This window comes from Scyliorhinus torazame, chromosome 3 (assembly GCF_047496885.1).
Source record: "Scyliorhinus torazame isolate Kashiwa2021f chromosome 3, sScyTor2.1, whole genome shotgun sequence".
NCBI classification, from domain to species: Eukaryota; Metazoa; Chordata; class Chondrichthyes; order Carcharhiniformes; family Scyliorhinidae; genus Scyliorhinus; species Scyliorhinus torazame.
In genome coordinates, this window is record NC_092709.1 from 167031880 (window position 1) to 167052455 (window position 20576).

Here is a 20576-nt window from a genome sequence, read left to right on the forward strand (position 1 = left end):
CTGTAGCCCTCTGCCATGTTGCGTCCGGGACGGCGCGGAGAAGGCGCATGCGCGCTAGTCGCAGTGCGCATGCGCAGACCCACGGCGCCCATTTGACGCCGGTATCGGCAGCTGGAGCAGTGTGGGTCACTCCAGTGCCATGCTGGCCTCCTGCAGGGCAGAGGAGCGCTACACATAGCGGTCCGATGACGCCGTCATTAAACTCTCCCGTCAACACTCTGCCTTCAGATGGGAAAATCCCGCCCCCTGTCTTTGGTCCATATCCCTTTATACCCAACAAAAACTCAGTCTGGAAAATTTCAATTTCCCAGTCCAGCATTCATTCATAGCTTTTTGGGAAACAAATTCCAAATTTGCACTACCTTTTAATATGGAAATATTCTCCCTGATTTTAACCCTAATGACTTTACTCCAAATGTAAGACTGTGCCCTCTTGTTCTAGATTTCCCACACCGAGAGGAAATCATTTGCCTCTTTTTATTCTGTTGAATCCAAAAGTAATTTTGATTATAATCTTTGAGGGTCCAAAGGACAGTGGAGGGAACGGGAATAATGTGAGTGGGAGGATTCTCGCAAATGGCTCTGCTTGGCAGAGAGGCATGCCTCGATGTGCAGGCATAATTCAGGGCACATAGACCCAGACTTGGTCCGCTTAGTAAGGCAGGGGAGGGGAGTGCCCACAGCCAATAACACAAGCAGCAAGAAAAACCCAGGAGACCTCCATGAAGTGCAAGGATTCATATATTTACAAAGATGCAATAACTATTTACCTTATTAAAATGATAAATTTACAGTACCCAATTCATTTTTTCCAATTAAGGAGCAATTTAGCGTGGCCAATCCACCTAGCCTGCACATCTTTGGGTTGTGGGAGTGAAACGCACGCAAACACGGGGAGAATGTGCAAACTCCGCACAGACAGTGACCCAGAGCCGGGATCGAACCTGGGACGTCGGTGCCTTGAGGCAGCAGTGCTAACCACTGCATCACCGTACTGCCGTATGATTTATAATCATTATATATTGTGCTACCAGTGTAAAATTAATACTTCATAATTTGTCTTACCCGACCATTACATTTAGGTGCTTACCCGACATCCAGAGCAGAGATGGAGGCAGCCCGCTGACTGCTACGTTTGCCCCTGATGACTTTGGTGGGGGTCCTCTAGAGGGTCAAGGCCTGGAGGAGCCAATGTGAAAGCTCATCCACAGATGCAGGGATGGAGTGCAGATCAGAGTGCATCTCCGACAGAAACTGGGTGTTCATGGTATCTGCCATAATCCCCATGGAGACATCCATGTGCTCACACGCCAAAGCCATCAGGGAGCAAGCGGATGGACTCTTCTGCCTCACATGCCACTCTGTTGAGGCTCACTGACACCTCTTCTCAATGTTCCCCTGCATCTCGCTGATACTCCAGTATCTTCAGTCATCTGACTCAGACTTAGAAGGGACCTCTTCTCCAGCTGTCCTCCAAGTGCCGGAGACCTTGGCTGTGCTGACCTCCTCCTGCTGTAGACACATGTTTGTGCGGTGACCACCAAAGTGTGAACTGAACCTAAACTAGATCTATGAGCTACCGAGGTGTGTGTCTCTGGTCTGGAGAGGGCAGGTGAATGCTCTGACGATTCAATAGATGGGAAGACATCCACATCCTCTTCCAAGGCCTGCTACTGGCTGGGGCTGAGGTCAGGTGCGAAGGCTGGCCTCAACCTCCCCCTGCTGGCACCTAGAATGGAAAGAGAAGAGAATGAGAGAATGGGCTGCCCTGACATTGCCCAGAGCCTCACCCTCAGGTTCCGATTTGCAGAGATTAGCACGTTTCCTCAGTGGATGCTTCGAGGAACCAGACCTCACCGTTAGCACAGTCACGGTCATGATCCTCCCCTGCCGGCTTGGCAGCACACTACTCAAATTGTGTGAGGGGCCAGGTATCGAGCATGTCCCGCTCCCATTTTCTCCCACCTGTTGTGTGCTGTCTTCTCTTGCGAAAAGATGGATAGATGGATGGTGAATACTTCTGATGCTGGAGGAGATCTCATGCTGCCAATTCTGTGGCTGAGAACTGGCCATGCGAGGCAGAAGTGAAAGGTTTGAGGGATTACTGTCCATTTGCCTGGATAGGTGTAGCTGCAACAGCACTCTGGAAGCTGGCCACTATCCAGGACTTTAATTGACACCCGATCCAGCATCCTCAACCTTCAGTCCCTCCATCACTGATCCACTGACAGCCGTGTGCGCCATGTGAATGGTGCACTGCAGCTAGTCCCAAAGATTACTTCAGCAGCCCTCCAAACCCATCAGCTCAAGCAGCTAGAAGGCCAATGGCAGCAAAGGCACAGGATCAGCAGCATCCGCAAGTTATCTTTCACACCAACCACCCTCTCCCTGCTAATGGCTGTATAATTAGACAGCAACCCGCAGTTGCCTCACTACCAGCAGACCACATGAATTGCAGTGAGGCAATGAGGCAGCACTCCAGAACCTTCTGAAGGGCTTTAGGGATGTGCAGCACAGATGCTGGCCTTGCCATTGACACCCACACCTCAAGACCCATTCGGTGAATGGAGAGGTGAAGTATGGAGAGTACAGGGTTCACTTACCCTGGCGACGTCGATTAAATCATTCCTTTGTTTTCTGAACTACAGGTCGGTCGTCCTCTGCATCTCTGTGGCACTGACCACCCTGGCAACCTCCTGCCAGGCCACTATGGTGAGTCAGCTAGACCTCCTGCTCCCATCTCTGGGGATGAGGATGTCCCTCTTGTCCTCCATGGCCTGGAGGAGAATCTCCAAGGAAGCATCACTGAAATATGGGGCTATGTTTGCCGTTTTCTGGAAGCCATCTTGATGTCCCGGATTCTTGGTGTGATGAACCACTTGCTGTCTGGGTGTCTTTTTAAAAATGTGACATGTACATTACATAGTGATAAATCAATCCTAGTCTACAGCACGTATTTACAAATTTTCTATTGGGGTCGGGGGGGGGGTTGGGGGAGAAGAGTAGTGGTGACCCCCACACCTCCTGCACAGGGTGTGGTCGGCGTATATGCCTCCTTATTATTGCCCACCTCCCTATCTCCCCCTCCTCCCCACTACACCCACCCCCTTCTCTTTTATTGGTGCTTGTGGTCCTTCTGTGGGCTCCCCTTCCTCTCTGCTCTATTAGCTGTTGGCTACTAACAGGTCCTGGAACAGGTTGGTGAATGGCTCCCACGTCTTGTGGAAGCCTTCTTCCAAGACCGGGTTGGCGAATTTGATGTTCTCCAGTTGGAGAAATTCCGATAGGTTGGCCAGCTAGTGGGCAGCTTTGGGTGGTGCTGCTGATCGCCAGCCGAGCAGGGTTCTCCGGCGTGCAATTCGGGAGACAAAAGGCAGGGCGTCGGCACCCTCCCCATAAAGAGTTCTGGCTGGTCTGATACCTCGAAGACTGCCACTTTTGATTTTGGATCAGAAGGCCCCTTCAGATTTGGGGAGCGCACTCCTCAAAGACCTGGGAGCTCCAGCCCTCCCTTCACCTCCCCCTCCCTAAGCACCAACACAGAGATCACCCCCCCCGCCCCAAACCGCCCCCCCCCCACCCCATCTATGGCTTGTGATATTTTCTCACAAAAAAAAACTTGTCAGCAAGGAGGGCCGTGTCCAACATCCATGGGAAGATTGGGCATGGCACATCTCCAACTGACATCCATGTAGTGTGGAGTGTGGTCGGAGATTACAATCACAGAATATTCCACTCTTACTATCCCTGGAAGCACAGTTTTCCCCACCACAAAGAGATCTAGGCATGTATATATCTTATGTACTTGGGAGAAGAAGGAGAACTTCTACTCCCCTGGGTGCATGAACCTCCATGGGTCCACTGCCCCCATCTGTTCCATAAATGTGATGAGTTCTCTTGCCCCTTGTTAGGGGTCTTCCCTGTTTTGAGGTTTGACCTGTCTGTCTGTCGGTCCTGTACACAGTTAAACTTCCCCCCTCCCCCAACCATGATTAATCTCTGGGTGTCTATGTCGTGGATTTCAACCATGGTCTTCTTTATGAATTCTGTGTCATCTTAGTTCGGAACGTACAAGCTAACCAGGACAACCGGTGCCCATTTCAGGACACTGCTGACCATGACGTACTGTTCATCAAGGTCCGTAACCTTCCTTATCGCTGTAAACTCCGCCCTCCTACTGAGCAGTATGGCTGCCCCCTTGGTTCTCATCCCATAGCAAAGATGGTAGGTCTGTCCCAACCAGCTGTTTCTTACCAGCAGTTGGTCCCTCTCCCTCAGGTGCGTCTCTGTCGGCTTTCCTACCTTTCAGGTGGGCGAACTCTGGATCTTTTCACTGGGCCGTGCGTTCCAGGTGACTATTCTAGGGGAGGTTTCAGTCCCCCCACCCGCATTACATTAATTGTTGAATTGAATCAACCAAATATGAAGCAGTTTAGAGTAAGAACTGGTAAATGTAATGTACATTTGCTTTGTGGCCCAGTGCATCAGCGAACCCACAAGAGGCAGTTTGCAGTCTGACTTACTGATGACCTGACAGTTGACAGAAAATGAGATTTGAGGTATCTTTTAATGCTTGTCATCATAGCACTATTCATTTCAACATAACTATCAGATTCAACATTGCCCACTATTATAGTCTAGATGTATATAATTTTAAAAAAGAATGGTGACTAGATTTGAGAGAAATTATTTATCAACATCCCAATCATCTGGGAAGGAATGGCATCCATCCTAAATCAGTGAGAGGCTGGGGTGAAATCTGCCAAATGCTGACAATCACCATAAAGGAGTCACCAAATGTTGAGAGGGTGTCATTCGATTGGAAACTTGGTATTATAATTAATAATGGATCTGAACTACTAAAGACCCAGTGGTTTTGCATCACAATCTGGTAAAGTAATGACATTGATTACTTTTTAAAAAAATTTAGAGTACCCAATTATTATTTTTTCCAATTAAGGGGCAATTTAGCGTCGCCAATCCACCTAACATGCACAGCTTTGGGTTGTGAGGGTGAAACCCACGCAGACATGGGGAGAATGTGCAAACTCCACACGGACAGTGACCCAGGGATGACACTGATTATTAAAACAAAATCTTTTGAAAAATAAATTTAGAGTACCCAATTCTTCATTTCCAATTAAGGAGCAATTTAGAGTGGCCAATCCACCTATCCTGCACATCTTTTTGAGTTGTGGCGGCGAGACCCACATAGACATGAAATGAAAAAATGAAAATCGCTTATTGTCACAGGTAGGCTTCAAATGAAGTTACTGTGAAAAGCCCCTAGTCGCCACATTCCGGCGCCTGTTCGGGGAGGCCGGTATGGGAATTGAACTGGCCTGCCTTGGTCTGCTTTAAAAGCCAGCTATTTAACCCAGTGTGCTAAACCAGCCCCAGATGGGGATGAATGGGGAGAATGTGTAAACTCCATATGGATAGTGACCCAGGGCCGGGATTGAACCTGGGTCCACAGCGCCGTAAGGCAGTAGTGCTAACTACTGCCCCACTGTACCACCTCATTAAAAACAAATCTAAGGACTATTTGTATCTGAATCATCTGGTGGATTGCATGGCTTTAGAGGCAAAAGCTTCTGCCTGGTAATCACTGATCTTTTTGATGTGCCTTTGTATTTTCAAAAGGCCTTTGATAAAGTTATTTTAAAACTGAAATTATAAACAGATAAAGAATTGATTAAAAAAGAAGATAACAGCAAGTACTGTAGTTCTTATGGAAGTGGTGAGCAGAGATGGGCAAAATCGCCTTGAGATCTGTACCTACATTCTCATCTTGCCAAAGCACTGTTCCCACCTAAAGCTTATTCTTACCTTAATTTTTTTCAGAGGGATTAGTGCTTGATATTGAAAGTCCTGAAACTGCGCTTGAGGCCCCAAGTATAGCTCCCTGAGCTCCTGCAAATTCTCAAAAGCACCTAATCAAAAACAAAGTTTATCATCAAGATAGTCCTTTGATATCAACACAACACATTTTGAATTACATCAGGGTAGATTTTTTACAACATAACTGTGCGTTAATCTACAGAGCAGATTATCCACCCACCATAGAAACCACATGATTTTGATTCCCAGTCAACGCCGATGAAAATTCACCCCACTGCCTGTGAACTTGAAACAAAATCTGTCACATACTAATGTGGTGCATCTTATAAAAGAAGATTTTACTATTTTTCTGCTCCTACTTTGCACATTTGCATCCCAGGAGTGTGGGCACGGGGGTCAGTGGGTCCCTCAGGGTTTCTCATCTATGGGCATAAAACGAGGCAGAGTTTGTGATCCTCCCCTCCTATCTTTCCTCTAAGTTATCCAATACAGCCCATTCAGCAACTGGACATCTCCCCATGATGTCAGAAAGTACATCAAAATAGATTTTCCTATCAGAAATCTGTCCTTTTGAAGTTCTTGTTAAAACCATATTTCGCACCACGGTAATGGATTCAACAAATTATTAATAATTCATATACTGAAGAATCTGCACTAGTCATTTGATTTGGAGATATGATCATTTTAAGATGCACAAAAATGGTTTGGGAATTGTGTAATTCATGCATTTTGTTATTATTTCACACTTTTGTGGTATTTTCATCCCAGTTGTGCTACCATTCCACATGACCCTGCACATGAGTCCCATCAAATATCTTTCTAGCTCTCCCTTGAAAGTAATCACCAAAGACTTTATTTAAATGTTTTATCTCTTGAAACTTTGTTTCACGTTTTCTCTCCTTATCACTCAACTTTTCGCTTGATTCCACCTCACCTTGCAGGTTATGATTTGCATAGGTAATTTTCCAACCAGCTTAATTATGAATGCAGCATCAGAATGGGAGTTATTACATCCATGTTCTATAATCAATGGAGTTGCAGTTAACACTGAACTTGCAAATCATGGGAGGGAAATGTCGGTGTTCAGGCCCACTCCTAAGAAGTGAGCAATTAATGTGGGCAAACATTTCAATAAAGACCCAGGGTATACTGGTAGCATGGATTGGAAATTGGTTGGGAAGTAGGGGGCAGAGAGTGAGGATATAATTGGCAGGGTGGCATGAATGGTGTTCCCATGGCATCCATTGCAGGCCCCAGTTTTTCATCATACTTACCATTGACCTGAAAGAGGAATCTAGAGTGTTATATGTCAAAGTTTGAAAATGACACCAAGTTGGTGAAGGAAGAAAGGCTTGCATTTCTATGGCTACTTTAGTGGTTTGGACCCAGGTCCCAGCATTCTCCTGGGTCTCTGGATTACTAGTTCAGTGACAATAACACTACTCCACTTCCTCCCCCACTTGGCATTTCCGACAACTCTAATAGGCCCGGTGCCATTTCGCACTCAATTGAATGTTAATTGCCATGGAGAGCTGTCAGCCAATCTGATTGGCTAACAGCTCTCCAGCCCTCCAGGCACAGACAACATTGCAGTGGTCTGAAGAAGTACTGCAATGCCATGCCTAAGTCCCAAGATCGCACTTCAGGTAAGTACCCAAGGGTGCGGGAGGGTGCGGGGGTGCATTGAAAGGTATCTGGAGGCCAATGACAATGGGGAGGTGCAGGTGGGGGTAGTGTGGGAGACGCTGAAGGCAGTGGTCAGGGGAGAGTTAATCTCCATCAGGGCTCACCGGGAGAAGAGAGAGGGCAGGGAAAGGGAGAGGTTAGTGGGAGAGATCCTGAGGGTGGACAGGAGATATGCAGAGGTCCCCGAGGAGGGACTACTTAGGGAGCGGCGAAGTCCCCAGACGGAATTCGACCTGTTGACCACGGGGAAGGCAGAGGCACAGTGGAGGAAGGCACAGGGGGCGACGTACGAGTATGGAGAGAAGGCGAGCCGGATGCTGGCACATCAGCTCCGTAAGAGGATGGCAGCGAGGGAGATAGGTGGAGTCAAGGATAGCAGGGGAACTACGGTGCGGAGTGCGGTGAAAGTAAATGAGGCATTTAACGACTTCTATGAGGAGCTGTACAAATCTCAGCCCCCAGCGGGGGAAGAGGGGATGCAAAGGTTTCTTGATCAACTGAGGTTCCTGACGGTGGAGGAGCAGGAGGTGGCTGGTTTGGGGGCGCCAATTGGGTTGGAGGAGCTGGTTAAAGGACTGGGGAGCATGCAGGCGGGGAAGGCCCCGGGGCCAGATGGGTTCTCGGTTGAGTTTTACAGGAAGTATGTGGACCTGTTAACCCCGTTGCTGGTGAGGACTTTCAATGAGGCAAGGGAGAGGGGGACCCTGGCCCCGACAATGTCCGGAGCGCTGATTTCTCTGATCCTGAAGTAGGACAAGGACCCACTGCAATGTGTGTCATATAGACCGATCTCGCTCCTCAATGTGGACGCTAAACTGCTGGCAAAAGTGCTAGCTTCGAGAATTGAGGACTGTGTCCCGGGGATGATTCACGAGGACCAGACGGGATTTGTAAAGGGCAGGCAGCTAATCACCAATCTGCGGAGGCTCCTAAACGTGATTATGATGCCATCGGTGGAGGGAGAGGCGGAGATATGGGCAGCTATGGACGCGGAGAAGGCCTTTGACCGGGTGGAGTGAGAGTATCTCTGGGAAGTGTTGCGGAGGTTTGGGTTTGGGGAGGGGTTTATGAGTTGGGTTAAGCTTCTATATAGAGCCCCGGTGGTGAGTGTGGCTACGAATCGGCGGAGGTCGGAGTATTTTCGGCTGTATCGAGGGACGAGGCAGGGGTGCCCCCTGTCTCCCCTGTTGTTTGCATTGGCAATTGAGCCTTTGGCCATGGCATTAAGGGAGTTCAGGAACTGGAGGGGGGTGGTCCGAGGGGGAGAGGAGCATCGAGTGTCGCTGTATGCAGACGACCTGTTGCTGTATGTGGCGGATTCAGTGGAGGGGATGGTGGAGGACATGTGGATCCTAAGAGAGTTTGGGGACTTCTCAGGCTACAGGCTCAATGTAGGGAAGAGTGAGCTCTTTGTGGTGCATCCGGGGGACCAGGGAAGAGGGATAGACGACCTACCGTTGAGGAGGGCGAAAAGGAGCATTCGGTACTTGGGGATCCAGGTAGCTAGGATCTGGGGGGCCCTGCACAAACTTAATTTGACGTGGCTGGTGGAGCAGATGGAGGAGGACTTCAAACGATGGGATGTGTTGCCACTCTCGCTAGCGGGCAGGGTACAGTCAATTAAAATGACGGTCCTCCCGAGGTTTCTTTTTGTGTTCCAGTGCCTTCCTATTAGGATTACCAAGGCATTTTTTAAGCGGGTAGGTAGGAGCATCATGGTTTGTGTGGGCAAACAAGACCCCGAGGGTAAGGAGGGGGTTTCTGGAGCGTAGTAGGGACAGGAGGGCTGGCGTTGCCGAATCTGTGTGGCTATTATTGGGCAGCCAACGTAGCGATGATCCGTAAGTGGGTGATGGAGGGAGAGGGGGCGGCATGGAAGAGGTTGGAGATGGCGTCCTGCAAAGGAACGAGCCTGAGGGCGCTGGTGACGGCACCGCTGCCGCTCTCGCCGACAAGGTACACCACGAGTCCGGTAGTGGCAGAAATGCTAAAGATCTGGGGGCAGTGAAGACGACATAGGGGTGAGATGGGAGCCTCGGTGTGGTCCCCGATCCGGTGGAACCACCGGTTCGTCCCAGGGAGGATGGATGGGGGGTTTCGGAGCTGGCATCGGGCAGGGATCAGAAGGATCGGGGACCTGTTTATAGACGGGACGTTTGCGAGCCTCGGGGCGCTGGAGGAGAAGTTCAGGTTACCCCCGGGAAATGCGATCAAGTATATGCAAGTGAGGGCGTTTGTGAGGCGGCAGGTGAGGGAATTCCCGTCGCTCCCGGCACAGGGGATTCAGGACAGGGTGATTTCGGGTGTATGGGTCGGAGAGGGTAGGGTTTCGGCGATATATCAGGAGATGAAAGAAGAGGGGGAGGCTTTGGTAGAGGAGCTGAAGGGCAAGTGGGAGGAGGAGTTGGGGGAGGAGATTGAAGAGGGTCTATGGGCGGATGCCCTGAGTAGTGTTAATTCCTCTTCCTCATGTGCCAGGCTCAGCCTGATACAGTTTAAGGTTGTTCACAGAGCGCATATGATGGGGGCGAGGCTGAGTATGTTCTTTGGGGTGGAGGACAGATGTGGGAGGTGCTCGGGAAGCCCGGCGAATCACGTCCACATGTTTTGGTCGTGCCCGGCACTGGAAGGGTTCTGGAGGGGTTTCGCGAGGACTATGTCCAAGGTGGTGAAAGTCCAGGTCAAACCAAGTTGGGGGCTGGCATTATTTGGGGTGGCGGACGAGCCGGGAGTGCAGGAGGCGAAAGAGGCCGGCATTCTGGCCTTTGCGTCCCTGGTAGCCTGGTGGAGGATCTTGCTATTATGGAAGGACGTGATGCCCCCCCAGTGTGGAAGCCTGGATAAATGACATGACAGGGTTCATTAAGCTAGAGAGGATAAAGTTTGCCCTGAGAGGGTCTGCGCAGGGGTTCTTCAGGCGGTGGCAACCGTTCCTTGACTGTCTCGCGGAGCGCGAGAAGGAGCTCAGTCAGCAGCAGCAGCAACCCAGGGAGGTGGGGGGGTATTTCTTTCGGGGGGGGGATATTTGGGTGGGTGGGGAGGGTTTTTTCCCAGGTAGTATTTGTGCAAACATAGGGGAGGGTTAATATGTGCGGGAGAAACCCATTGTATAAGTTCTGTACTATGTTTGCTTGATATGTTTATGTTTTGTTTTGCTCTTTTGTCTTTTTCTTTTCTGTTACGGGGGTGGGGGGGGGGGTTTAACTGGTTGAAAATTTTTGTTGGAAAAACTTTGAATAAACATATTTTTTTAAAAAAAGGTAAGTACCCAAGGTTCTGGGGGCTAATGTGATAATGATCAAATAATCCAAATTGTAATGACTACATTTTGGTTATATTTTCATGAATAAATATTGACCCAGTACACAGAGGGTGAACTCCACTATTCTTCTTCAGATGATGAGGTGGGATCTTTGCTTCCACCCGAGTGCACAGATCCAAAATGTAGGAAACCTATCGAGTAGTATAGATTGGAGCTGGAAATTACAAAGGATATACACAGATTAAGCCATTGGGCAAAACTATGAAAAATGAAGTTCACTGTTGAGTAGTGTGAGGTCATCCATGAAGACAAGACAAAGTATTTTCTAAATGGAAAGAAGCTAGAAATTGCAGAGGAGTGAAGAGTCTTTGGCATTAGGAGAGGTCTTGAACGAGTACTTGTCTTCAGTATTTACGAATGAGAGGGGCCATATTGTTGGAGAGGACAGTGTGAAACAGACTGATAAGCTCGAGGAGATACTTGTTAGGAAGGAAGATGTGTTGGGCATTTTGAAAAACTTGAGGATAGACAAGTCCCCCGGGCCTGACGGGATATAGCCAAGGATTCTATGGGAAGCAAGAGATGAAATTGCAGAGCCGTTGGCAATGATCTTTTCGTCATCACTGTCAACAGGGGCGGTACCAGGGGATTGGAGAGTGGCGAATGTCGTGCCCCTGTTCAAAAAAGGGAATAGGGATAACCCTGGGAATTACAGGTCAGTTAGTCTTACTTCGGTGGTAGGCAAAATAATGGAAAGGGTACTGAGGGATAGGATTTCTGAGCATCTGGAAAGACACTGCTTGATTAGGGATAGTCAGCACGGATTTGTGAGGGGTAGGTCTTGCCTCACAAGCCGGGGCAGATCTACTGTGAAACTAATGAAGCTTAAGCTTCAGGGCCCCTAATCCCAGAGGGGCCCCAGAAGCGACTTTAGTCCACATTGCTTAAAAATGTTGGGTCTACTGTATGAGAAGGGGTTTAAAAATAATAATAATATTAATAATATAGTATAATTCAAAACTAAATAATAGTTAAAATAAAAATTAAAAGATTATTAAAGTATCATGTAGGCTAGCCGTAAACGAAAAAACTTTCAAATGAAGGATGTTTCATTCTAAATATATTTAATATAAAATAATTATAAATAATTTAAAACACTATTAACATTTATGACAGAAATACAAACAGTAGATGACGTGTCGTAACAAAAAAGGGGAGCCGTTGAAAAGGCTAACGTGAATTTTCAACGTGATAGCACTCGTGATAGCGATCTAGACAAGAATTGTTTTCAATAGAGTGTTCATAAGGATACAATATTTTAATTACCCCTACTCAAAAATAAATGTTATATTTAGAAAAGTAAGGTAAGTAATAAAGGTGAAATGGTGTTAGATTAGCCTAAGCCTATTGTTTTTATGAAGAGGTGAACGGAAGGTAGGCTACGACCGCACAGCCTAGGCTAATACTATATTACAAGTATTTATGAAAAAGTAATAAAAGGGTGAATTTTTGTTAAATTACAGGTGTTTATTATGAAAAGTGTTCAAATAATGGTAAAATTGTGTTACATTACCTTGGCCTATGAGTTTTGGTGGCCTAGTCTTGCCTAACTTAGTCTAACCTAGCGTAGGCTAGCTTGAACACCTATTTAGCTTATTTATTATAAATCTTTAAAAATGGCACTTTACTTTCTGGGAAGGGTTTTTTTAAAAAACCTTTCTCAGAAAGTAGACCTAAAATGTTTCCCTTTCAAAGCACGCGACAATAGTCGCACGACTTAAATTGATTAATTTTTTGTTGTACATATTTTGTTGTATATAGGAAATCCCAGAACACAGAAGAAAACACACCATCTAAAATGCAATGCGCAGAAGTTCTTCAGCTTACTTGTGAGCAACACCTAATTGAGGTGTTCCCCAATATTACTACTGCGCTTAAGCTGTACTTGACAATGCCTATCACGAGCTGTGAAGCAGAAAGGAATTTTTCAAAGCTATCCTTTATAAAGAACAAATTTCGGCCTACCATGACTGAAGAGCACTTAAATTCTTTATGCATATTGTCTCTAGAAAATGACATTGCAAGGAAGCTCTCATATGACAAAACTGTACGTGAATATGTTGCTAGAAAAAACAGAAAAAAGAGTATTTTGTAAAATGTGCTTCATGTAGTATGTATTCTCATAGGTGTCTAAAATAAAAGATTATATTGACTGTGATCTTTTCTATGTTTTATTTCATCATTCTATGATGCATCATGCATGTATATAACATTTCCCTAATTTTCATCCCCCCATAACTCAAAAACTATAAGGCATAGGAAATTTTTGTTTACACCAGTGACTTTGACATGTGAGATAATCCAGTACGGCAATTTTAATCAAAATCTGAAATGTAGTGATTACATTTTTTTAAAAATTTGTGGTGATCTGTCGTGGAACAACCCCATTGAAGAAGATAACAGTGGTTACCCAGACCTCGTTGCTGGTTGCAAAGGGGCCCCCATAACAGTTCAAGCTTCAGGGCCCCAAAAATGTAGGTCCGCCACTGCTCACAAGTCTTATTGAATTCTTTGAGGAGGTGACCAAGCACGTGGATGAAGGTAAAGCAGTGGATGTAGTGTACATGGATTTTAGCAAGGCATTTGATAAGGTTCCCCATGGTAGGCTTATGCAGAAAGTAAGGAGGCATGGGATAGTGGGAAATTTGGCCAGTTGGATAATGAACTGGCTAACCGAAAGAAGTCAGAGAATGGTGGTGGATGGCAAATATTCAGCCTGGAGCCCAGTTACCAGTGGCGTACCGCAGGGATCAGTTCTGGGTCCTCTGCTGTTTGTGATTTTCATTAATGACTTGGATGAGGGAGTTGAAGGGTGGGTCAGTAAATTTGCAGACGATACAAAGATTGGTGGAGTTGTGGATAGTGAGGCGGGCTGTTGTTGGCTGCAAGAGACATAGGTAGGATGCAGAGCTGGGCTGAGAAGTGGCAGATGGAGTTTAACCCTGAAAAGTGTGAGGTTGTCCATTTTGGAAGGACAAATATGAATGCGGAATACAGGGTTAACGGTAGGGTTCTTGGCAATGTGGAGGAGCAGAGAGATCTTGGGGTTTATGTTCATAGATCTTTGAAAGTTGCCACTCAAGTGGAAGGCCTATGGTGTGCTAGCGTTCATTAGCAGGGGGATTGAATTTAAGAGCCGTGAGGTGATGATGCAGCTGTACAAAACTTTGGTAAGGCCACAGTTGGAGTAGTGTGTGCAGTTCTGGTCGCCTCATTTTGGGAAGGATGTGGAAGCTTTGGAAAAGGTGCAAAGGAGATTTACCAGGATGTTGCCTGGAATGGAGAGAGGTCTTACGAGGAAAGGTTGAGGGTGCTAGGCCTTTTCTCATTAGAACGGAGAAGGATGAGGGGCGACTTGATAGAGGTTTTTAAGATGATCAGGAGAATAGATAGAGTAGACAGTCAGAGACTTTTTCCCCGGGTGGAACAAACCATTACAAGGGGACATAAATTTAAGGTGAATGGTGGAAGATATAGGGGGGATGTCAGAGGTAGGTTCTTTACCCAGAGAGTACTGGGGGCATGGAATGCACTGCCTGTGGAAGTAGTTGAGTCGGAAACATTAGGGACCTTCAAGCGGCTATTGGATAGGTACATGGATTACGGTAGAATGATGGGGTGTAGATTAATTTGTTCTTAATCTAGGACAAAAGTTCGGCACAGCATCATGGGCCGAAGGGCATGTTCTGTGCTGTATTTTTCTATGTTCTATGTTCTATTCCAAGTACACAAATCTCGAAAAGCAACTGGTCAGGTACAAAAAACAAGGAGAAAGTCGATTGGTCTACATCTCGAGAGGGCTGGAATACAAAGTGGAAGATGTTCTGCTTTTGGTACACAGAGCCTTGGTCAGATTGTATTTAGTTCTGGGCACTGTGATACAAGAAGGATATATTGGGCTTGGAGGGGGTGCAGCGCAGATTCACAAGAATGATACTGGGGCTGAAAGGGTTAAATTACAAGGACAGGTTGCATAAACTTACCATGTATTCCATGGTTACAAAGAGGTTACAGCATGGAAATTGGTCTCTGTGAGTGCTCCACAGGAATCATCGGAAGGTTCACTCGACTGATTCCTGGAATGAGGGGGTTAACCTATGAGGAAAGGTTGGACAGGTTAGGCCTGTATCCATTGGAGTTTAGAAGAATGAGAGGTGATCTTATTGAATCATGTAATATCCTGGAGGGACTTGACAAGGCGAATGCTGAGAGGAGGTTTCCCCCTGTGGTAGAACTCTTGGGAATACTGACAGGCAGAGCGGTCTGGGTGTGCATGTCCACCGATCACTGAAAGTGGCAACGCATGTGGATAAGGTGGTCAAGAAGGCATATGGCATGCTGGCCTTCATCGGTTGGGGAATTGAATATAAAAATTGGCAAGTCATGTAGCAGCTGTACAGGACCTTAGTTAGACCTCATTTGGAATATTGAGTACAATTCTGGTTGCCACACTACCTGAAGGATGTGGATGCTTTGGAGAAGGTACAGAAGCGGTTTACTAGGATGTTGCCTGGTATGCATTAGCTATGAGGAGAGGTTAGATAAACTCGGTCCGTTTCACTGGAAGGACAGAGGTTGAGAGGCGACCTAATAGAGGTCTACAAGATTATGAGTGGCATGGACAGAGTGGATAGTCAGATGCTCTTTCCTGGAGTAGGAGAGTCAAGTACTAGGGGACATAGGTTTAAAGTGCTTGGGGAAAAGTTTAGAACAGATGTGCGAGGCAAGTTTTTTTACACAAGAGGGTGGTAAATATAGGGAACGCGCTGCTTGGGGAGGTAGTACGATAGCGGCATTTAAGAGGCATCCAGACAAATATATGAATAGAGTGGGAATGGAAGGATACAGACTCTGTAAGTGCAGACGGTTTTAGTTTTGGCAGGTACCATGGTCGGCGCAGGCTTGGCGGGCTGAAGGGCCTGTTCCTGTGCTGTATTGCTCTTTGAAAGACTAAAACTGGGGGACATAGTTTAAAAATAATGGGTCTTAACTTTAAGATGGAGATGAGGGGCGGGAATGTTTTTCTCTCAGAGTGTCACGAGTCTGTGGAACTCTATTCCCCAGAGAATGGTGGAGGCCGGGTCAATGAATATTTTTAAGGCTGAGGTAGATAAATACCTGATTGACAAGGGAGTCAAAAGGTAGGGGCTAGGAAGGAAAGTGGAGGTGAGGCCACAATCAAGTGGCAGAGCAGGCTTGAGGGGCCAAATAGCCTTCCCCTTCCTCCTAACTTGTATGCATGTATGTGTTTGTAAAGATTGCCATGTGTGCGCCCATACCACTATCAGAAATTGCTGACGCTTCATGTAATGGTGGAAGTGGATAGCACTGGGACTGCGGCGCTGAGGACCCGGGTTCGAATCCCGGCCCTGGGTCACTGTTCGTGTGGAGTTTTCACATTCTCCCCATGTCTGCGTGGGTTTCACCCCACAACCCAAAGATGTGCAGGTTAGGTGGATTGGCCACGCTAAATTGTCTCTTAATTGGAAAAAAAAATAATTGGGCACTGTAAATTTATAAAATAAAAATAAAAATGACAGCACAGAAGAAACCCATTCAGACCATTGTGCCCTGTGCTGGTGTAGGTCTTCCCCATATTATTGGCAAAGATACTCCATTTTAAAGCCCTGACCTATATCATCTTGATGAACACAAAGCCAGCATTATCAAAATATGAAGGTTTTATAGAAAACATTTATTTTAGTATACCACAAATTAATGAGAATCACATGGTTGATACATTGGATACATATTCAGAACAACATTAGAATGATGTATGCCAAAGAAAGCGTCACTCACTTGCAATCCTTGGAAATTCAGTTCATTCACATTTTCTGGACAACTGGATTGTCGGAGTGTGAAATCTAATTAACAGATTTCACATCATGTGCAGCATTTATTTTACCAAGTGCTGCAATTTGTCATTTAAAACCACAAAGTATCAAAAATGCTGTATCTAAATGATGATAGTTAATTTGGCTGACCCAAAACAGAAAGCAGTAATATTTCTTGAGGATGTAGGTCAAACAGAATTAAGCTTGACTTCAAGGGGTAAATTTCATATGAAATGTTCCAATTCAACTTGTATCTCTCTCAGAGTCTGAGAAGCAATTGTTTTGGAATTTTTATGCATGTAACTGTCATCTTATTAGGTCTGTCTAAAATGATGTATTCTATAAATACTTGTATCTACTGTGGATGTTTGATGTTGTTTTCCTTTTATTACAACTTGGGAAAGTATGCAATTGGCTTTAAAGCACTTTGGGACATCCTGAGGTCATTAAGGAGACTGCATAAATGCAAGTCCTTTCTTTTGAAACACTCAAAAGTAAATTTACCATTAGCATATATTTCAATGACCAGCGAAAGATTAATTTGGTGGAATTAAAATACTACACAATTTACTTGATCACATTGAAATTTTTCAGTGCAGTTTAAACTCGTTTTATTTTAATCAGTTATTTTTTTTTAGGTGTTTTGACTACAATGGAGGTGTTAGTAAGAGACTGTGGTGTGGTGGTCATGACACTTGGCTAGTAATCTATAGGCTCAAGCTTAGGGTCTGGGGACATAGGTTCAAATCCCACCATAGAAGCTGGTGGAGTTTGAATTATATTAATAAATCTCATGAGACTCCAGAACCACAGCAGTGCTTAAATGCCCACTGAAATAGTCTAGTAATTCACTCAATTCAAGGCATTATGGGTGGGCAACACATTTTGGCTTTGCTGCCACCTTGATGGAAGAACAAAGGAAACAAATGCATATCCTAATAACATTCCATGATCAGATAATCTAGTTTTGGTGGTGTTAGTTGAGGGAAAAATTTGTGGTAAAGTCACTTATCACTTGTGTCATAAATAAACTATTTGTCAATGAAGTTCGGTAAATGGACGTACCTGATTTAATTTCCTTGATGTAATTGTTGCTGATAACTAGGACTTGAAGCAAAGTGAGTGGAGCCATTGGTTTGGAAGGAAAATCCGTTAACCTGTTGTCATGTAGATAGAGTTGCCTAAGATTGGATATGTTTGTAAAAGTTGTGTCCTCTACAGCTTCTAAATTAGAACTGTTCAGAAATAGCACCTAGAACCAAACATGAAAGATGCAGATTAACCAAATGTATTTGATGTTAAATATAAACCTGCTGAACATTTCTAATTCCATTTCTGATCTTTAGTATTTTGTCAGGAGAATTGTTGATAACTGTTTAGCACAGGGCTAAATTGCTGGCTTTGAAAGCAGACCAAGGCAGGCCGGCAGCACGGTTCGATTCCCGGAACAGCCTCCCTGAACAGGCACCGGAATGTGGCGACTAGGGGCTTTTCACAGTAACTTCATTCGAAGCCTACTTGTGACAATAAGCGATTTTCATTTCATTTCATTTCATTTTCATAACCTTCACTTTCCAGGTCACAATATAGGTTACTAATTTTGTTTCTGATTGCCATGTTGAATGACCCTGTACATTGTTGTTGCAGTCATTTAGCACAAAAAAAATAGACATTGAATAGATTAATGGAGTCTGGGGCTACTTGAAGAGCAAGTGGGTGAGTGCAATGTCTGCAAAATTTCTACTAATCATGAGAGTTAGCCTCTGCCCCCCAGATATTTGACATGTGCTCTCAGCATACAGACCCTCATACCAGAGCAATTTTAAAATGACAGTTTTATCTCATGTAGATCTACAGTAATTATCAGGCTTGTAAAATTTGATGCACAGGTAACATTCTCATAAGTGTTCACTTCTTAACTTAAATTTGCCCATTTTTAAGTAAGCCAGACCTAAACGTTTTGCTCAAATTTAGTGTCAAGATTTCTCCTCTGGAAAATCTATTCAGTGACAAATTATCCACAAACACCTTTGCGTGAAATTCTTTCTTTAGTCCCTTCTTGTTGGGGTATTGCCCTGCTTATTCTGAATGTGTTAATGCATCTAATAAAATAAGGAGCAATATAATTTCACATGAACATGAAGAGTATTTCTATACCACCACTGCAAAGTGCAATTGTACCTTCTGGGAATTAAAAAAAAGACTTGAATTGGATTTCACCATAGGTAAATTAGCACTTTCTTTCATTTTGAACAGCAAAAGTAGCTAAGGTTTAAGTTTCACAATACAGTTAGAACCACATTCACTTACCAAAATCAAACAACACACTTTGTTCTTGGAATATTTCTGAAAGATGAATCTGAACACAGCATTTTGGCGACACATATTCACACATTCATTGTTACTGTGCCTCTCCAAGTAATAATTCAAACAGTTATTTTAATTGAATAAATGTCTAAAGCTATTCCGGTTATCCGCAGCAAGAAAACATCTGCTGCTTTAACTTTGGTGAAAAAAAAAATATAGCATCAAAGTATTCTAAATACAATGACACTTAAATTTCCACAATTGTGAAATTACAAAAGAAGTACACTTACTCAAATTAATACAATTTGCTTTAAAGAAACTGTAATCTCTTCTTCAATAAGTTCATAATTAATTGAAGATGAAGAAACTCCAGCTCCTCACCTGTAATTGGGTGCAGCGTCGCAGGCAGTCATGATAGATTCTTCGGAGTCTGAGGCCACTGAGGTTCCGAAAAGATATATTTTTGGTAATGGGTTCATTCAGTTCTGGTGGACATTGGGCTGAATGTGTGACCAAGGTTTCCAAGGAGGCAGCATACAAAAAGCAGGCGGATGTATAGAACAGGAGAGCAGAACCCATGTTCCTGTCCGTCCGTCTTTTCAAATTCCTTGTCATAATGATCAGCCAGTTTTGTAAAAACAAGATTTGTCCAGTTTCCTTTTTGTTGTAACTTCGGCTTTATCAGTTCTTTGGCCCAACGGTGACCTTTTAAGTGGTTGTATTTTTTGATGTCCTGGAAGGATTGATATCCAGTTTGTTGAATGTAACAGCTGCCTTGATTCTTATCTGTAAAAGCAGCAGCAGCAGTCTATCAAAATTCGGTACAAGTATCAAATTAGGTTTTCAATGGCATATGCAGCTGAGCCTGCAGAACTTGATAAGTACATCTCGCTCCTTAAAATCCACTGCTCAAGAACAAAGCTATACTGTTTGAAGCTCAGCTGTTGACCTTCTACTAGTCCAAAAAACGGGGGATGTGTTTCACAGTTAATACCAACAATTCTGAATTTCTTTCATTTCAAATGTTTCCGATAACAGCTTTGGAATTTAGCCCTCATCTGTTCTTTTAATTGCACTATTCAAGACAATTCTGGCTCTTGATGTTTGTACTATTTCTGGGTATTGGCCAATTTCCACTTCAACAATCTGACTGACTCATACATTTCGTTCAATTTTTGTGCTAGCAGGTAAAGATGACAGGTTCATGCAGCGTCTGGTCTAAACCAGGGTAGACATAATCTAGCATGGTGGGTAATCTCAATCAATATATGAATTAGGTCCTTAAGGCTGCTTTGCGATTTGATAAGATGTGGCCTCTACTTTCAGCACTACTTTCTTGTCAGCCCTCTATAACTGTAGCACAATCAATCACTCACGAGGCGAGATGAGATGAAGTCAATCGATGGCTTTATTACGCAGACTTGTTCCCCAGCAGCTCGGTTACAGAATGCGGCTGCTGGGAGAACCCGGGTTCTTATACTCCGCCTTACTGGGTGGAGCCAGTAGGCGGCAGATCCAATCAGGATCCAGTGTCTGTCCACCAATAGCCTCTCGGCATCACTGGGTACCGTACTACCCCTAATACA

General features: G+C 45.0%; 1 protein-coding gene across 1 annotated transcript in view; it reads right to left on the bottom strand.

The window, feature by feature from the left end:
- The window catches only part of LOC140409553 (uncharacterized), a 50266-nt gene extending 30451 nt beyond the window's left edge, over positions 1-19815 (bottom strand). The window contains exons 1-3 of the mRNA XM_072497933.1: positions 19372-19815; positions 17749-17935; positions 5830-5933 (exon numbers count right to left, since the gene is read on the bottom strand). Of these exons, the coding sequence (XP_072354034.1) occupies positions 5830-5933; positions 17749-17935; positions 19372-19605 (525 nt within the window). The 5' untranslated portion in view covers positions 19606-19815. The remainder of the gene's footprint in view (positions 1-5829; positions 5934-17748; positions 17936-19371) is intronic.
- Positions 19816-20576: the final 761 nt, after the last annotated feature.